At 38.1% G+C, this 18,649-nt stretch overlaps 1 protein-coding gene across 4 annotated transcripts in view; it reads right to left on the minus strand.

The window, feature by feature from the left end:
- USP3 (ubiquitin specific peptidase 3) overlaps window positions 1–18,649 on the minus strand; it is a 171,620-nt gene that overhangs the window by 23,158 nt on the left and 129,813 nt on the right. For 3 of the 4 annotated variants that reach the window (XM_055537704.1, XM_055537703.1, XM_055537705.1), the window contains 4 exons: window positions 18,522–18,635; window positions 10,968–11,114; window positions 7,607–7,713; window positions 7,349–7,429 (listed from right to left, as the gene is read on the minus strand). In XM_055537704.1, the coding sequence (XP_055393679.1) occupies window positions 7,349–7,429; window positions 7,607–7,713; window positions 10,968–11,114; window positions 18,522–18,635 (449 nt within the window). Of the gene's footprint in view, window positions 1–5,531; window positions 5,690–7,348; window positions 7,430–7,606; window positions 7,714–10,967; window positions 11,115–18,521; window positions 18,636–18,649 lie in introns of those variants that run through there. The other variant, XM_055537706.1, reaches the window with a different exon arrangement.

Raw genomic sequence — 18,649 nt, forward strand, 5'->3', positions numbered from 1 at the left:
AGATCATATATATGGTAGTTCTATTTTTAGTTACTGTTCTCCACAGTGGCTGCACCAATTTACATTCTCAGCAAGAGTGTAAGAGGGATCCCTTTTCTCCACATCCTCTCTCTAGCATTTACCGTTGTAGACTTTAATGATGGCCGTTCTGACTGGTATGAAGTAATACTGCTTCATTGTTTCGGTTTGCATTTCTCTAATAGTGATGTTGAGCATATTTTCATGTGCATTTTGGCCATCTGTATGTCTGTTTTGGAGAAATGTCTGTTTAGATTTACTGCCAAGCTTTTGATTGGGTTGTTTGGTGTTTTGTTATTGAGCTACATGAGCTATTTATATACTTTGGAGATTAGTCCCTTGTCGGTGGCTTCATTTGCAAATATTTTCTCCCATTCTGTGGGTTGTTTTTTTTGGTTTGTTTATGGTTTCCTTTGCTACGTAAAAGCTTTTAAGTTTAATTAGGTCCCATTTGTTTTTGTTTTTATTTTCATTATTGTAGGAGGTGGATCCAAAAAGATATTGTTTCAGTTTATGCCAGATAGTGTTCTGTCTGTGTTTTCCTCTTAAGAGTTTTATAATATCTAACCCTACACTTAGGTCATTAATCCATTTTATTTTTGTGTATAATGTTAGAAAATCTTCTAGTTTCATTCTTTTACACGTAGCTGTCGTTTTCTCAGCATTACTTATTGAAGAGACTGTCTTTTCTCCACTGTATAGTCTTGCCTTCTTTGTCACTGATTAGTTGACCATACGTCTGTGGGCTTATCTCTGGACTTCCTATCTTGTTCCAATTGATCTATATTTCTGTTTTTGTGCCAGTACCATACTATTTTGATTAGTTGAGGTACAGTCTGAAGTCAGGGAACCTGATTCCTCCAGCTCTCTTTTCTTCCTTTCTCAAGACTGCTTTGGCTATCCGGAGTCTTTTGTGTTTGCATACAAACTGTAAACTTTTTTTGTTCTAGTTCTGTGAAAAATGCTATTGGTTATTTGATACGGATTGCACTGAATCTATTCATTGCTTTGGGTAGTAGAGTCGTTTTTATATTGATTCTTACAATACAAGAACATGGTGTATCCCTCTGGGTCATTTTTGATTTCTTTCATCAGTGTCTTATCGTTTTCTGAGTACAGATCTTTTGCCTTCTTGGGCAGGTTTATTCCTAGGTATTTTGTTCTTTTTGATGTTGACGGTACATGGGACTGTTTCCTTAATTTCTCTTTCTGACCTTTCATTGTTAGTATACAGAAATCCCAGAAATTTCTGTGTCTTAATTTTGTATCTTACAACTTTACCAGATTCACTGATTAGCTCTAGTGGTTTTCTGGTAACGTCTTTAGGATTTCCTATGTATGGTATTATATCATATCATCTCAAAACAGACACTTCTTTTGGAACCCTTTATTTTTTTTTCTTCTGATTGCTGTGGCTTAAGACTTCCAAAACTATGTTGAATAAAAGTCATGAGAGTGGACATCTTGTTCCTGATCTTAGAGGAAATGCTTTCAGCTTTTCACTGTTGAGTGTAATGTTAGCGGTGGGTTTGTTATATGTAGCCTTTATTATGTTGATATAGGTTCCCTCTATGCCCACTTTCTGGAGAGCTTTATTTTTTTTAATCATAAATGAATGTTAAATTTTATCAAAATCTTTTTCTGAATCTATTGAGATGATCATAGGGTTTTTATTCTTCAATGTGTTAATGTGGCGTATCACACTGATTTGCCGATACTGAAAAATCCTTGTATCCCTGGCTAAATCCCACTTGATCATGGTTAGGGATCCTTTTAATGTATTATTGGATTCAGTTTGCTAGTATTTTGTTGAGAATTTTTGCGTCTGTGTTCGTTAGAGATAGTGGCCTGTAATTTTCTTTTTTGTGGTATCTTTATCTGGTTTTGGCATCAGGGTGATTGTAGCTTTTTCGATTGAGTTTAGCAGTGTTCCTTACTCTTTAATATTCTGTAATAGTTTCAGAAGAATAGATATTAAGTCGTCTCTAAGTGTTTGATAGAATTCACCTGTGAAGCCATCTGATCCTAGACTTTTGTTTATTGGAAGTTTTTAAATCACAGTGTCACTTTTAGTATTTAGGATAGGTCTGTTCACATTTCTTCTGGTTCAGTCTTGGAAGGTTGTATGTTTCTAAGAATCTGTCCATTTCTCCCAAGTTGTCTATTTCATTGGCATATAGTTGCTTATGGTAGTCTCTTATGATCCTTTGTATTTCTGTGATGTCCACTGTAACTTAGTTTTTCATTTCTAATTTTATTGATTTGAGCCCTCTCCCTTTCTTTTCCTTAATGTGTCTGGTAAAGGTTAATCAAAGAACCAACTTTTAGTTTCACTGATCTTTTCTATTGTTTTCATCGTCTCCATTTATTTCTGCTCTGATCTTTATGATTTCTTCTACTAATTTTGAGTTTTGTTTTCTCTAGTTGCTTTAGCTGTAAGATTAGGCTGTTTACTTGAGATTTTTCTTGTTTTCTGAAGTAAGATTGTCTTACTATAAACTTCCTTCTTAAAATTGCTTTTTCTGTGTCCCCTAGGTTTTGTAATGTGGTGTCCATTTGGTCTAATGTGTCATTTAAGGCCTGTGTTTCCTTATTAATTTTCTGTGTGGATCTGTCTATCGATGTAAGTGGGGTGTTAAAGTCCCCCACTATTGTTGTGTTACTGTCCATTTCTCCTTTTATGACTGTTCCTGAATGTGTAAGACAAATGCTATGCTGGGTGCATATTTACAATTGTTATATCTTCTTGGATTAATCCTGATTATTTTGTACTGTCCTTTTTTGTCTCTTGTAACATTTTTTATTTTAAAGTTGATTTTGCCTAATAGGAGTATTGCTATTCCAGCTTTCTTTGATTTTCATTTGTATGGAATACCTTTCTCCATCCCCTTTCAGTTTGTATGTGTCATTAGATCTGAGGTGGGTCTCTTGAGGACAGCATATGTGTGTGTGTGTCTTGTTTCTATATCCATTCAGCCAATCTGTGTCTTCTGAATGAAGCATTTAATCTGTTTACATTTAAGGTAATTATCAATATATATGTTCTTAAGGCCATTTTGTTAATTGTTTTGGATTTGTTTTTGTAGGTCTTTTTTCTTCCCTTCCCTTGTGATCTGATGAATATCTTTAGTGTTGGGTTTGGGTTACTTTTTCTTTTTGTGAGTGTGTATCTTATAAGTTTTTGGCTTGCAATTACCATGAGGTTTTGATATAGCAGTCTATATATATATATAAGATTAAGTTGCCGGTCTCTTAATTTCAAATGCATGTGTACTCTCCTCACCGTTGCTGGTCTTGGTATTTGTGTGTGATTGATTTCCTACTTTTACTGTGTGGTTGCCTTTCCCAGTGAACTTTCCCATTAGTAATTTTCTCATTTTCAGTTGTGGCCTTAACTTTTCTGTCTAGAAAAGTTCATTTCCTATTTGTTGTAAAGATGATTTGGGTGTGCTGAGTTCTTTTAGCTTTTGCTTGTCTGTAAAGCTTTTGATTTCTCTGTCAAAGCTAAGCAAGAGCCTTTCTGGGTAGTGTATTCTTGGTTGTGTGTTTTTCCCTTTTGTCACTTTAAATACATCATGCCACTCCCTTCTGGCCTGCAGAGTTTTCGCTTAAAAAAAAAAAAAATCAGCTGATAACCAGACAGGAATTCCCTAGTTGCTTTTAATATTTTCTAATTTTTGTCAGTTTGATTAATGTGTGTCTCAATGTGTTCCTCATTGGATCTTCCTGTATGCGAGTCTGCACTTCTTGGACTTGAGTGTGCGTTTCCTCTCCTTAGGGAATTTTTTGGCGATTATCTCTTCAAATACTTTCTCAGGCCCTTTCTTCTCCTTCTGGGACCCCTATAATGCAAACGCTGGTACATTTAATGCTGTCCCAGAAGTCTCTTGGACTGTCCACATGTCTTTTCTTAATTCTGTTCCAAAGCAGTGATTTCCAGCAATCTGGTGTCCAGCTCATTTTTTCATCTGCCTCATTTATTCTACTATTGATTCCATCTACTGTATTTTTCATTTGTTATTGTTCATCTCTGTTCTTTAAAGCATCTAGCTCTTTATTGTATCCCCTCAGACTATGCCTTCATTCTTTTCCTGAGATATTGGATCTTCTTTACTATTATTACTCTGAATTTTTCTTCAAGGAGATTGCTTATCTTCATTCCGCTTAGTTGTTCTTGGGTTTTATCTTATTCCTTCATCTAGAACATATTTCTCTGCCATCTCATTGTATCTAATTTTGTGCATCTGTGGCCTCTATTTTCCAAGCTGCAGGACTATAATTCTCCTTGGTTCTGGTGCCTTCCCCTTGGTGGGTGAGTTTGGTCCAGGGACTGGTACTTGCCCACTGGTGGGTAGAGCTGGGATTTGTCCCTCTGATAGGCAGGGCTGTCTCAAGTGATGTGTTTATAGGTGGCTGTTGGGTGGAGCCAGGTGCCAAAATGGCCACCTCTGGGAGAGCTCACAATAATGAGCCTTCCCTGGGGTGTTCACTACCACTGTCCTTGCCCCTACAGTGAGCCACAGCTGACCCCCGCCTCCCCAGGACCCCCTCTTAAGACCCAAAGGTAGGTCTAGCCCATACTCCTATGGAGTCACTGCTTTGCCCTGGGTCCCAGTGCATGTGAAACCTCGTGTGCACCCTCCAAGAGTGGAGTCTCTTGTTCCCCCTCAGTCCTGTGGAGCTCCTACAGTCAAGCCCGACTGGTTTTCAAAGCCAAACGCTCTGGAGGCTCTTTCTCCTGATTCCAGACCCCCAGGCTGGGGAGCCTGATGCGGGGCTCAGAACTCACTTCTTATGGGAGAGTCTCTGTGATATGTTTATTTTCTAGTTTGTGGGTCACCCTCCCACCAGATATGGGGGTTGATTATAAAACAGAAGCATTCCTACCATCTCACTGTGACTTCTTTGTCTTTGGGTGTAGAATATCTTTTTTGGTGGCTTTGAGTCCTTTTTTGTCAATGGCTATTCAGCAATCAGTTGTAATTCTGGTGTTTTTGTGCGAGCAGGTGAGCTCATGTCCTACTCCACCGTCTTGTCTCCTGCCTCCTCCTCCTCAAGCAGAAGTTGAGCCCTGACTCAAAGGCAGATGTCTTTCTTTGATGGGTCGTTATGAGAGATAATGCCACTGTGTGCTGCTATGTCTCCACTGTGCAATTCGGTTGCCTTATGAAACTTTCTGAAATAAGGTGCTTTTTCATCTTGAAATTTTTCTAGCCTTCTGGGTCCTTTACACCTTCTTGAAAATTACCAGCATCATTTGAAAATCTCGTTTTGTTGTGTTTCACAGATACTGCATGGTTTAGAAATTCTGAAGCTGACAGTAAGCTCTTTTAATAAAATAAAAATCAAAAGTGTGAGGATTCAAAGGAAAGTCAGTTGAGAATACTAGAAACATGATGCTAATACCAATCTGTATCAGATTTCAGTGACTCTGTGCCAAGAAAAATTCTATTTGGGATGTGAGGCAAATGCAACTTGTCACTTCTCTTGTTTGTAGCAAGTACAGCTTATAACCACCTGCGTAAGCTGTGTCATACACACTCCTGGATGGTCTCCAGAAAGAAAAATCTCTCAGTATTAGAGCATTCTGGGATAAGTTTAATTGAAATGTTACAGAAAGCAATAAGAACCAAGTATGTGACCAATTCAGGAGGGGTGCGAGGAATCAGCACTGAGGAAAAGGAGGACAGAAACATGAGCAAATGAGTGTCTCTGTGTCTCGAAGTCAAAAATCATCTGGACTAAATCAGTGTTGTTGAGGAAATATTATTCAAATATATACCCATATATATATACACACATACACACTGAGGAATAACATTAATATTAGTGTTCTTATTGAAATTTTAAGATGAATTCAGTCTAATTTAGATTATATAGTTTAAGGCTAATTCCTTTAAAATTTTCATTGATTTCCTCTCTAAATGATCAAATAATGTTTGTTTTATGCTTAAATTAGCCTGAATTCACATGCTGTAAATATACAGGGAAGGTGGTCTGACATTTGCTATCAAGTAAACTGTGATATTTTCTTAATTTCAAACAGGCCAGAAACAGTTTTAGAGAAACATACTATAGCCACATATTTTAGGGGGAAGTGGCATGAATGGGGCTTCCTTAAATTTATTCCATACTCTTGTTCAAACAAGACAGACAACACTGTCAGATAGATGGAGAACAAACTAAAAGCATCTACAAAGTGTCTTCATATACATTTTGCTGAATAATTTGATTCTAGAGCAGCACTGTCCATGCTGGAACTTTCTGCAATAGTGGAAATGTTCTGCATCTGTGCTGACCACTTGCCATATATGGCTACTGAGCACCTGAGTTTTAAATTTTGATTACATTTTAATAGGCACATGTGACTTTGTGGTCTGCATGTTGGACAGTGCGGTTTTAGACCAACAGAACCTTCTTCTGTAAGAAAAGATTACATAATATGTATATAAATCATGACAGTATTACCTAAAACTGTTAAAGGACAAAAAAGTTACTTTTGGTGAACATGCCCTTCAGGGTATAACGTTGTTATCTGCCTTCAGTGTAGGGGTCCTTAATGACAGCACACATACTAGATCCTTTTTTTTCCTATCCTGATAAGTTTCTTCTTTCTCTGACTGAAAAGAATAGTCATTTTAGTGGTTGATCAAGGACAGGCCTTTTGCCTTGACTAAAGTAGTTAATACTCAGGAAGGAAAAAATTTTTTCAAAAATCTCCTAAGTGTGAATTTTAATTTTCCAATTAAAAGCAAGGCCTCAGGCTTAGCCAACAGTTGCCATCATCGAGAGCTCTCAAATTACCAGGCATACAAGAGAGTAAATGACACCACAGTTTATAAAGTTTTTCTGAGGTTCTTTCTCCCTCTGGATACTAGGGGAACAGCCATAGAATAAACTATTTCATTAGAATAAACTATTTCATTAGATCGGAAGAAAGTTTTGTGCTAGATTTACAATTATTAAAAAGAAGACAGAAGAGTCTGGAGCAGAATGGATACATATGCACGTATGCATGGCTGAGTCCCTTTGCTGTCCACCTGAAACTATCACAACATTATTAATGGACTACACGCCAATACAAAATAAAAAGTTCAAAAATAAAAAGGTAAGAAATATTGTACACTTGACAGCAGGTCAATACCTCTGGCAGGTATTCTTGCTAAACAATTTTTTTGGACAGGAAGAGACATTCAGGTTTGACTTAAGTTACAGCACAAATTTCATTAAAACAATCAACAATACAGCACTTCTAGATGAAGCTTATATATGTATTATTCAGCTATTTCAGGGTAGGGGAAGAAATTCCAGAACATTAAAGTATCTTTACCTCGTAATGAACAAGTTGGTCCATTTTCTTGATTCTTAGAGCGCTTATTTCTGAACTGACTTGGAATATCTAATGAAAGGTCTTAAAAGGAAATAGGAAAATGGAACTGTTAAAGGAATATATAACCACACAAAAAATAATTTCCAAAAATGATGTATTTTTAAGGATTTATCTCTTTACTGTCTTAGCTTTCAAAGGAAACATTGCAGTTATTATTTTAATACAGTATCATATCATCACATGCCAAGTATGTCTTACCTAGGAATGGATCAAACTTTCTAGATTCTGTCCCACATATGAGACAGTTAACTTCATTTTGGAGAATGCCTCCGAATATAGCCGTGACAACCGTAGATGCTCCATTTCTAAAGAAAATCACATAGGAAAATATCTCAGTAAAAAACTAAAATATATGTAAAAGCTCCTCTAGGTCACTCCCCACTCCCTTTGGGGGATATATAATTTAAATTATAGAATAACACAAAAGCTTAAAAGCTAAATAGATGTATACCAAATAAAAGGTTTAAGCCACTGGCCTTCCTCTGACCCCTCTCCCAATGCCACTACTTTCTATAATACAAAAGTTACTAACACTGAACATCTGCCATTACTAACAGATCACATATGTACTTGTATTCAGAGCAAGAGACCCCTTTTCCCTCCAATATACCCCTCAGGAACAGGAAACCCCCGTATATTAGATCCTTTGCAAGATTTCTCATCATATGGGGATCTCTCTAAATTATGTTACTTTGAACAACAACCTTCATCAAAGATAGTTTAAGATTTTTTTTTTAGATGTTCACATTTGGGGAAAATGAGGTAAACAAATTTAACACATACTTAGTCATCACTGGTAGAGAGATGATTTCACAAACACTTAAACAATATCATTCCCTTGTAGAGATCAAAAATGTGTACAGCACTGTAAGAACAATAAGACACCGACTGTCCTAATGTTACTTAACCTACGTGTGCCTCAGCTCATCAAATGTAAAACAGGAATAACATCCATCTACCTTAGAAGCCTGGTGATGAGGAAATGCAAATATACGTACAATGCTTTTTAGACAAGTGCTTACCAAAGAGAAAGCCCTCTGAGTAAGCATCTTTGATCTGAGTGGCAGGGCCGCACCTGCCTTCTGCTGTCCTCTCTTCCCTAAGTATACACCTTGGACGTGTACCTCGCTCTGTGGCAGGCGCGCGGCGTGCCACGGTTTGGACGGTAACAGCTGACAAGGTGCATCAGTGACAGAATGATTAGCAAGCACTTATGTACTTAGGTGCCAGGCTCCATTCTAAATACTTTCCATGTGCTAAACTAATCCTCACAACAACTCTGAGGTAGAGAAGATTGTCCCCATTTTACAGACAAGGAAGCTGAGGTTCAAAGGTTAAATAACTTGGCCCAAGTTCACACAGCTGGCCTGACCTGAGCTCCTTCTCTTAACAATATAGTATTGATGGGTATATACTTTGGTAAAAAATATTTAAAATCCCAAATGGCTCCAGGTTTCACTGCAACCACAGGAACCCACATAAAACTGTCAACAGAACAAATAAAGATAAATCAGAATATAAGAAAATGAAATTAAATTATTAATGGTACTGAGGTTATTTTATTGTGTGCTTTCATTAATAGCACTATAGTGAACACAAATGTGAACTTTTGCACACTTATGCAGTTATCTGAGCTAGTATATTGCTCTTTTTTACTAACAGTAATTTGAGGTGGTTTCTGTCACTTACAGTCAATAGTATTCCTAACACACTGAACCATACTTTGAGTTGCTCCAAATGAAACCTACTGCAATGATGAGACAGAAAAAAACCTACCCAAGCAAACCTATTATTTTAAAAGTTCTGCTTCCTTTTCTTTGAAAGGGCTTCCTTCTGTACTGGTAAAAGAAATACACTGTAGCTTTTTAAGTTGTTCATAAGATACATGACTTTAGTATTACAAAGGATATACCCCAAAAAAATCTACTGAAAATAAAGGGTTTATGACTGATCCTTTCATACTGATATTCACATAATCTGCTGCCTTTAATTAAAATGGAAACTGCTTTATTAAAAAGCAGTACATTTAAACTCAATGTACTTCTTCCTTTACAATTTCTTCCTCTGAAAAAAAGATACTAATCAAGTCTTGGCTATTTTAAAACAAGATTCACAAGTTATTTCAAAATCACTTCTATCATAACTGCACACCAGGAAAAGTGTAAATATTAGCTACTTGGACAGGCTGTTATGCTGAGAAGGTCCTTTATACTTGGACTAATGATCTTCTACATATTAAAAAGAACCCACCTGCTATTTATTTCTACCATCCTCGCCCCCACCTTCAGTAGGGATTGATGTGTTTATATGAATAAACACAAATATAGGAGACCTTTTTTGTTGATTTTCTTTTTTTTTTTTTTTTTTTTGGCAGTTTTAGCAAGTCTCATCCTTAGATCCTGAAATGCATCTTCCATGAATTTAAGGAAACATAAAGAAGCCTGAGTTTTTAATATCTGAGAGGGGAACAGCTACCCACTCCAATATTCTAGCCTGGAGAATTCCAAGGACTGTATAGTCCACAGGGTCGCAAAGAGTCGGACATGACTGAGCAGCTTTCACTTTTATGTTCCTAACTCACTGCTGCTGCTAAGTCACTTCAGTCGTGTCCGACTCTGTGCGACCCCATAGACAGCAGCCCACCAGGCTCCCCCGTCCCTGGGATTCTCCAGGCAAGAACACTGGAGTGGGTGGCCATTTCCTTCTCCTAATGAAACTTAAAATTTACTATTATTTAAAATATCATTAAAAGATATGGATTAATACTGAAAACTCAGGAGTTACTAAAAGAACAACCTGTGACTATCTCAAAATGTGATACCCCCTCACTTCACATGGACTGGCCTTCTTAGAGCCCAGCTCAGTATCCTTTGTGTATAAGTATACCGTCACATAAAATACAAAGCAGAATTTGTTATTTAATACTATGTTTGAGTTGATGCTAGCAGCAGGGCCATTTCTACAAGATCACAGTTCCTTCCCCCTCTATACTTGTTTCTAACTTGAACATAGCTACTAGGACCTTGAGGACCAAACATTTTAAGAAGTATGGCCATTCATAATAATTGCCCTTCTCTGATTCAGTCAGATTAACTATGAGACTACCGATTTATGGACTGCCAGGCGATAATACTACAGCAACCCTATATATTATTTTCTTTCATTCTTTGGGGAATTCATCTTATAAAGTCCATTTCCTGCATAGATAAGTATAAAGTTTTTCCCAAAATTTGAACACAAGGAGACAAATAACCAAAATCCAAGCTGAAATAAAAGTCGATTATGTCTCCCTTAGCAAAATAAACATTCTGATCTCAATGTATATTTGGGAGTATTAGTACTTGGGAAAGCAACCCAAAAGGTTGTTTTGTTCATATTGAGAGGCAAAAAAAACCCCAAATTCAGAAAAGTTATCACTGCCTCAGTGTGATTAAAGAATAGGTTAAAAATATAAAATTATTTTTGGAAAAGTTAAGTCAAAAATGAAGCTGTAGGAAAATACACATTCAAAATATTTTAAGCCTTCATGACTAGTGAACAAAGGGAAATGAAATCTTACATGCAACATTTGTTACTTGCAGACAGAGTAGAATTCTCTTGCAGAATTGATGAGCGGGAAATACCGTTGAAACCACCCTGGAGTTCCAAGTGCAGGTGGTCTAGCAGGTAGCGCATGAACTCATGGGCATCCTGCTGCTGATAGCCCCTTGAAGCAAACAGAGACAGTCACTGAGTGGCTCTGCCTCCCTGGCCAGACACGCTGGAGGGTGAAGTGAAGGGAGGGCCGCAACGCTGTGCTCAGAACACAGGGAGGCTCCCTCATCCCTCATCCTCACTTCCTTCTTGTCTTACACATAACATTACCTTCAAGACAGAATTCCACTTCTTAAAAGTAAGTTTGGAAACACGGACTAGTAGAGCTAATTGGACTTAGATGATGTCAGTTGAGATCACTGTAAGGGGAACACTGAGAGGCAAAAAGGGAGTTGTGTGACCCGCCTGAAGCCCTACAGCAGGAGAGTAACAGAGATGGGACCACAACCTTGTCTCCTGGACGGACTGTGAAGCTCCTCGTTTCCCACACAGCCTCTCTAGGAGACGCTCACATGTTAAAACGTCACATCATACCTGCACCAGAAAACTAGGTCTAAAGTTTTATTAAAGTTTAAGAAATAAAATCTTCAGATTAAAAGATACTAATTTTCAAACACTGGCTGAAAGGAAGAAAAATTTTATCTAAAGAGCTAAAGATGTCTAACATTCTATGCTTACATCCTAATCTCTGATTCAAAGGACATTTTTTTAAACAAATAAAATTTTCAAAATGCATTGACACATATACAATTATGCTCTAGCCTAAAACTTGAATAAGTATGGCCACATAGTCTGAGGTTATTTCTTATACTCTATTCAGTCAGGAAATTGCATGGAATTCTTATGCTAATACAGATCAATGCCAAGTGCAGAGTAATGAAATCTGACAAAATTAAGCTGGTACAGCTAGAAGGGTTAGAGGTTTATGTAGATAAGTCAGCGTGATGTCTAAAGTACATTTATAAAATTATGGATAGGAAAGACTTCTGCCTACATTTTTTACCAGCACGGAAGGTTCTCTTTAATCTCTGCCCTAAGTGACAAGTTTTCTGGCCTGGTCTGGAGTCAAAATTTTCATTGCCCTTCTAGGCAGTGGTTCCACAAACAAAATTTCTTTTAACCAGATTTTTCCCCTTTTCCTAAAATTTCTCCTGGAAATAAATTATGGAAATGATCTGCCTAATCAATGGAATTTACATCAAAAGTCAGTATTTCACTGTAACTCTTTCTAAACTAGTAACTAAATAGTAATACATATATTGTTCAAGTATTTAAGACTCTTATGAATAAAATGTTAAACTTAAGTTAAAAGTAAAACTATTCAAAGTTGGTAGTTCCTTTATATATATATCTAAGGAGATACTTTAAACCCTTTCAATATACATCTTTTTCATGACTCAAAGATAAGATCAGTATCTCAGGTCATATCTGAAATTCTATCCTATATAAAAACATTTTATTCTCTGACCAAAATAACCTAATATCTAATCATCATTTTCTAAAATGGATCATTAAAACCTTTATCTTGTAGTTATGTCAATTTGCATTTTCATCAAACACATATCCATCCTTAAAATAATCTGCCTAATGTACATTAATGAACATTTCCAACCACACCATGATTCTCTTTCCTTATATCAAAATACATTATTTTCTACTGTTTCCTTTACCATTAGAAATACATTTGGTGACCTATATGACATCATGGAACACTCATTGTTTCATAAAAGTAAATTATAGGCATCTGTTACAATTTGTGATCTTTACCCAGAGAATGAAAAGTCCGTATTTCCTCTAGGACTTTTTTTTTTTTTTATTCTGACTTAAGAGACATTTAGAATTCCATTTCTAAACATTTAAATAAAGCCTTTCATTGACTTATCTGAAGAATGGCAGCTCCAGTTTTACCACTGTTCCTTATCCTCACTTGTTTGTGACCTTACATAAAGATTACCTCTTTCTCTTTAATGTCTATAGAGAATCTGTATCATAAAGATAAATCATCTTAGCACACTGCAAACATAAAAAGCCTAGACGATCGTAAGGCCTCCATTCTGAATGAGGGGCGCTGCTGAGGCACAACACACAGGAACAGAGCAACTGTCTCTTCATCTTGAGAACAAAGAAAGGTTCCAATGAAGAAAACGTTACTTTGTGCCTGTTGAAGTGAAAAGCAGATATTCCAAATGAAACGGACATCAGGTAATACAGGCACACACAAGCACTTGTGCAAGGCTCCAACATGCACAACTGTGACACATGCCTAGCATTACTGACCATTCGCTGTTTAGTAAGGACCACTGCATTACGTGTAAAATGGCAAAGACCAGCACGGAACAGGATATGCCTCTACGGAATCAAATGTTATCACTCTACAACAAGCTTCTTCTGAAATATCTAGGACACATAAGAGCTTTAGGTTCTGTTCATATTTAAAATAAACTACAATTTTGCCCAAATTATCTGCAAAACCAAAAGCAGTTACAATTAGCTATTCCTACCCAGTGTAAGGCATTAATCAAGGCTGAGTTTCTTTGAGACAAAAATACTCGAAAATGAAAATAATAATGTTTTTGTTTACAAACACACAAAAAACCCATACAATAGATAAATTCCTAATTAGAATTAATACAGGTGCACCTCGTTTTACTGCACTTTGCTAAGTGCTTTGCAGGTACTGTGGTTTTTACAAGTCGAAGGTCTGTGGCAACCCTGCTTTGGGCAAGTCTGTTGGGGCCATTTTCCAACATTTGTTCACTGTGTCTCTTTCACATTTTGGTAATTCCTGTGATACTTTAAATCTTTCCATTATTATTATTGTACTCGTTAATGTGATCAGTGGTCAGTGACCGCTGATGTTACTCTGGTCCTTGTTTTAGGTGCCACAACCACGTAAGGCAGCAAACTTAGTAAATGCTGTGTGTTCTGGCCGCTCCACCGCCAGGCTGCTCCTGCCTTCCTCCCTCCCTCCCGCCTCGCTATTCCCTGAGACACAATGATATTCAAATTAGGATAAATAACAACCCTTAATGGCCTCTAAGTGTTTAACTGACAGAAGAGTCGCAAGTCTCTCATTTTAAATCAAAAGCTAAAAGGATTAAGCTTAGTGAGGAAGATATGTCAAAAGCCAAGAGAGGCCAAAAGCTAGGCCTCTTGCACCAAACAGTTAGACAGGTTGCGAAAGCAAAGGAAAAGTTCTTGAAGGAACTTAAAAGTGCTGCCCCAGTGAAGACACCATTGATTTAAAAAGTGAGACCCTATTGCTGATACGGAGATTGCTGGACAGAAGATCAAACCAGCCACAACAGTTCCTTCAGCCAAAGCCTAATTTAGAGCAAAGCCTTAATAACTCTCCTCCATTCCAGGAAGGCTGAGAGAGGTGAGGAAGCTGCAGGAGAAAAGCCTGAAGCTAGCAGAGGTTGGTAAGCGAGGTTTAAAGAAAGAATCCATCTCCCTAACATAAATGTGCAAGGTGAAGCAGCAACTGCTGATGTAGAACCTACAGCAAGACATCCAGATCTTGCTAAGATCAATAGGTAAGGTGGCTACACTAACCAACAGATTTTCAATGCTGACGAAACAGCTTTATACTGGAAGATGATGTCCTCTCGGACTTTCACGGCAAGAGAGGAGAAGTCAACGTCTGGCTTCAAAGGACAGAGTGACTCTCTTGTTAGGGGCTAATGCAGCTGGAGACTTGAAGTTGAAGCCAGTGCTCATTTACCATTCTGAAAATCCTAAAGCCATTAAGAATAATACTCAGTCTACTCTGCTCTATAAATGGAGCCACAAAGCCTGGATGTAGCACAACTGTTTACAACATTGTTTACTGAATATTTTAAGCCCACGGTTGACACTGCTCAGAAAAGATTTCTTTCAAAATATTACTGCTCAAGGACCTCACACCTGTGATGTGTTGCCCATGAGCTCTGATGGAGACATACAATGAGATGAAAGTTGTTTTCAAGGGATCAAACTCTCTGGATATTGACATCTATTAGCCAAGGAAAATGGGCTTTCTAAACTATAAAAAATTTTACTTTGGGATTATAACTACAATAAAAACATAATTCAAGACTCACTTCATTTCCACTTTGGCATGTTGTAAGAACATTACCCTGTATACATAATAGGTAGTGGTGGTTTAGTCACTAAGTCATGTTCGACTCTTCTGTGACCTCATAGATTGCAGCCTGCCAAGCTTCTCTGTCCATGGGATTTTCCAGGTAAGCATCCTGGAGCCGGTTGCCATTTCCTCCTCCAGGGGATCTTCCTGACCCAGGGATCAAACCAGGTCTCCTACGCTGCAGGAGGATTCTTTACCAACTGAGCCACGAGGGAAGCCCTATACACATAATAGGAGTAACAATTATAAGAAGAAAACCCTACCTCACAGCCTTACACCTGGGCATTGGGCAGTGACCCTGCACTAAAACTTTATCCGTGATACAATCTCAAGATCTAGGTCTAACCAAGAGAAAATTATTCTTTGAGAAACCCACTCCAGTATTCTTGCCTGAAAAATCCCATGGACAGAGGAGCCTGGTGGGCTACAATCCTTGAGGTCACAGAGAGTAAGACACGACTTGGTGACTGAACGACAACACGAAAGTGGGGAACAATCTGAATTATTACAGAACAAAGAGAAAGCCCTGCTGAGAACACAGAGACATCTTATTCTGCCCAGTCGCTAGGTCATTAGCGAGATCTAAGAGGCCATGTTTTACAGGAATCACTCCAGCAACGCCATTCAAATTTCTCAACCTGGTCAGCTTTTCCAGTTCTTTTCTTTCATCGGTAGGAATAACAGAATGTGTAAAATTAAGTAGCTAAAAACTAACTCATGCTCACAGCTAGAACAAATAAACTGGTAGAAGTAATGGGCAGATTTAGATGAAAAGCAGAATTAAATGAGGGAACTGAGTCACCATGCAGTCCAAGCAGAAGAGTACAGAGACAGCTGGTGGGCCTCACTGGGGCATGCAGATAAGTTACTACGAGTTTACTGTGAACACATCTATCACTGACCAGTGCCATAAAGACCTGGGTTCTCATTCTGGTCCTAACACCTACTAGATGTATAACACTGAACTGCTCTCTGTCGAAGTTTCATCATCTTTAAAACGAAGCTAACATTTCCTGTGGATAATAACTGCAGCCATGAAATTAGAAGACCCTTGCTCCTTGAAAAGAAAGCTATGACAAACCTAGACAGAGTATTAAAAAGCCAAGATATCACTTTGCCGAAAAAGGTCCAAATAGTCAAAGCTATGATTTTTCCAGTAGTCATGGATGGATGTGAGAGTTGGCCCATAAAGAAGGCTGAGTGCTAAAGAATTGATGCTTTTGAACTCTGGTGTTGGAGAAGACTCTTGCGAGTCCCTTGGACAGCAAGAAGATCAAACCAGTAATTCTTAAAGGAAATCAGCCCTGAATACTCATTGGAAGGACTGATGCTGAAGCTTCAATACTTTGGCCACCTGATACGAACAGCCAATTCACTGGAAAAAGACTCAGATGCTGGGAAAGATTGAACGCAAAAAGGAGAAGAGAGTGGCAGACGATGAGACGGTTGGGTAGCCGATTGAATCATGGCTAGTCCATTGAATCAAGTCCATTACCGATTCAAGGGACATGAACTTGGGCAAAGTTCATGGGAGATAGCGAACGGCAGGGAGGCCTGGCGTGCTGCAGTTTAAGGGGATGCAGAGTTGGACATGACTTAGCGACTGAACAACAGCAACACTTCCTACCTTGATGGGAATCTGTTGTGTTTCTTAATGAAAATCAGATACAAAATATCCAAAGTGCTTGGCACATAACAGGTATTCAACAAATGGAAGCACTTTTTATCTGGTAACAAAACACAAGGATTAAATCCCTATCAAGAGTCCAACTAGGTCAGTTCAGGTGCTCCGTCGTGTCTGACTCTTTGCAACCCCATGGCATGCCAGGCTTCCCTGTCCATCACCAACTCCTGGAGCTTACTCAAACTCATGTCCATTGAGTTGGTGGTGCCATCCAACCATCTCATCCTCTGTCATCTCCCTCTCCTCCTGCCTTCAGTCTTTCCCAGCATCAGGGTTTTTTCCAATGAGTCAGTTCTTCACATCAGGTGGCCAAAGTATTGGAGCTTCGGCTTCAGCATCAGTCCTTCCAATGAATTCGGGACTGATTTCCTTTAGGATGGACTGGTTGGATCTCCTTGCAGTCCAAGGGGCTCCTGAGTCTTCTTCAACAGCACAGTTCAAAAGCATCAATTCTTCAGCTCTCAGCTTTGTTTATGGTCCAGCTCTCACATCCATACATGACTACTGGAAAAACCACAGCCTTGACTAGACAGACCTTTGTTGGCAAAGTAATGTCTCTGCTTTTTAATATGCTATCTAGGTTAGTCATAGCTTTCCTTCCAACAAGCATCTTTTAATTTCATGGCTGCAGTCACCACCTGCAGTGATTTTGGAGCCCAAGAAAATAAAATTGTCTTAACTAGGTGATTGATAGAAATTCCTACCAGTGATTAGCAATAACTTGACAATCATTTCTACCTTTCCTATTTAGAGTTAGATAATTCTAAAATTCTTACAAGATATTCCTTCCTGAGAAGAGATTAAATAACATGAAATATAAAAGAAATTTCCTTCAAAACAAAGACCAGGGTTAACAATAGTCAATTACGTCTGATCCTCAAGGCCACTCTCTTCAGGAAGGCAACAAATTACAGTCCTATTACCCTTCAGACACTTCTCCACACTACCCATAGATCTGAACCGCTCTGAGACAATCAAGCAAGATATACTGCTAAGGTTTACTACACCATGCTGGCTTTAAAAAAGGAGAGGAGCATATATTAGATGCCAGAATCATGACTAGTAAGAACCATGATGTGCTTCAGAAAGATCAAATCAGCAGAAGGTGGCAAAGGCTGTTGTCAAACACCCGCAGTGCTTCAAATCTGCCGCTCGCTACAGGGCTGATGAGCCTAGGAGAAGAGGGGCTTTTCTGACAGCAGGGCGTTTCCCTCTCAAGCGAGACTAAACAACATGGAAAACTCAGTGACTCTGCAGCCATGTAAAGAGATCATCTGTTCATTTTGTTACTGTCTGAAAAATGAATCTTATGGACTTAACTACAGTCTGGAATACAGTACCATGGTTTTCTGTTGATTACATTTGGATTTTTTTTTTTTTTAGCTGAAATAAGACAGTATATGATGATAATTACTGTTTATAAGATTTTAAAAGAATCAAGGAAATTTTGTCCAGTATGTTTTTCTAGAGCAGTAAGTTATTTATAAGGTCTTTGTTTTTATAACAACAAAATGCCCTGCTTTCTGTTAAAGACATTTCTAAGGTCTATTATTTAAACACATTGTCTAGTAGGATATATCCAACTTATCTTCTCCTTAAAAAACAAAACAGTCTTCATTATTGAGAATACCAGTTGTTGGAAACTGTTTCGGGAACAATGTAAGGACTAATATTAATGTTTTAAATATCCTTCATTAAATATTACTTACCTAAAATTGGGCATAATCTTCCAAACAACATAAAATAAGGACTCTGGGCTAAATGCAGTCTGGCTACCTTGCCATAAAGCACAGAGTGTCTTCCTAAACTCTTCCACCAAAGACCTAGAAGAGAAGAA

This window comes from Bubalus kerabau, chromosome 10, assembly GCF_029407905.1.
Source record: "Bubalus kerabau isolate K-KA32 ecotype Philippines breed swamp buffalo chromosome 10, PCC_UOA_SB_1v2, whole genome shotgun sequence".
NCBI lineage: Eukaryota > Metazoa > Chordata > Mammalia > Artiodactyla > Bovidae > Bubalus > Bubalus kerabau.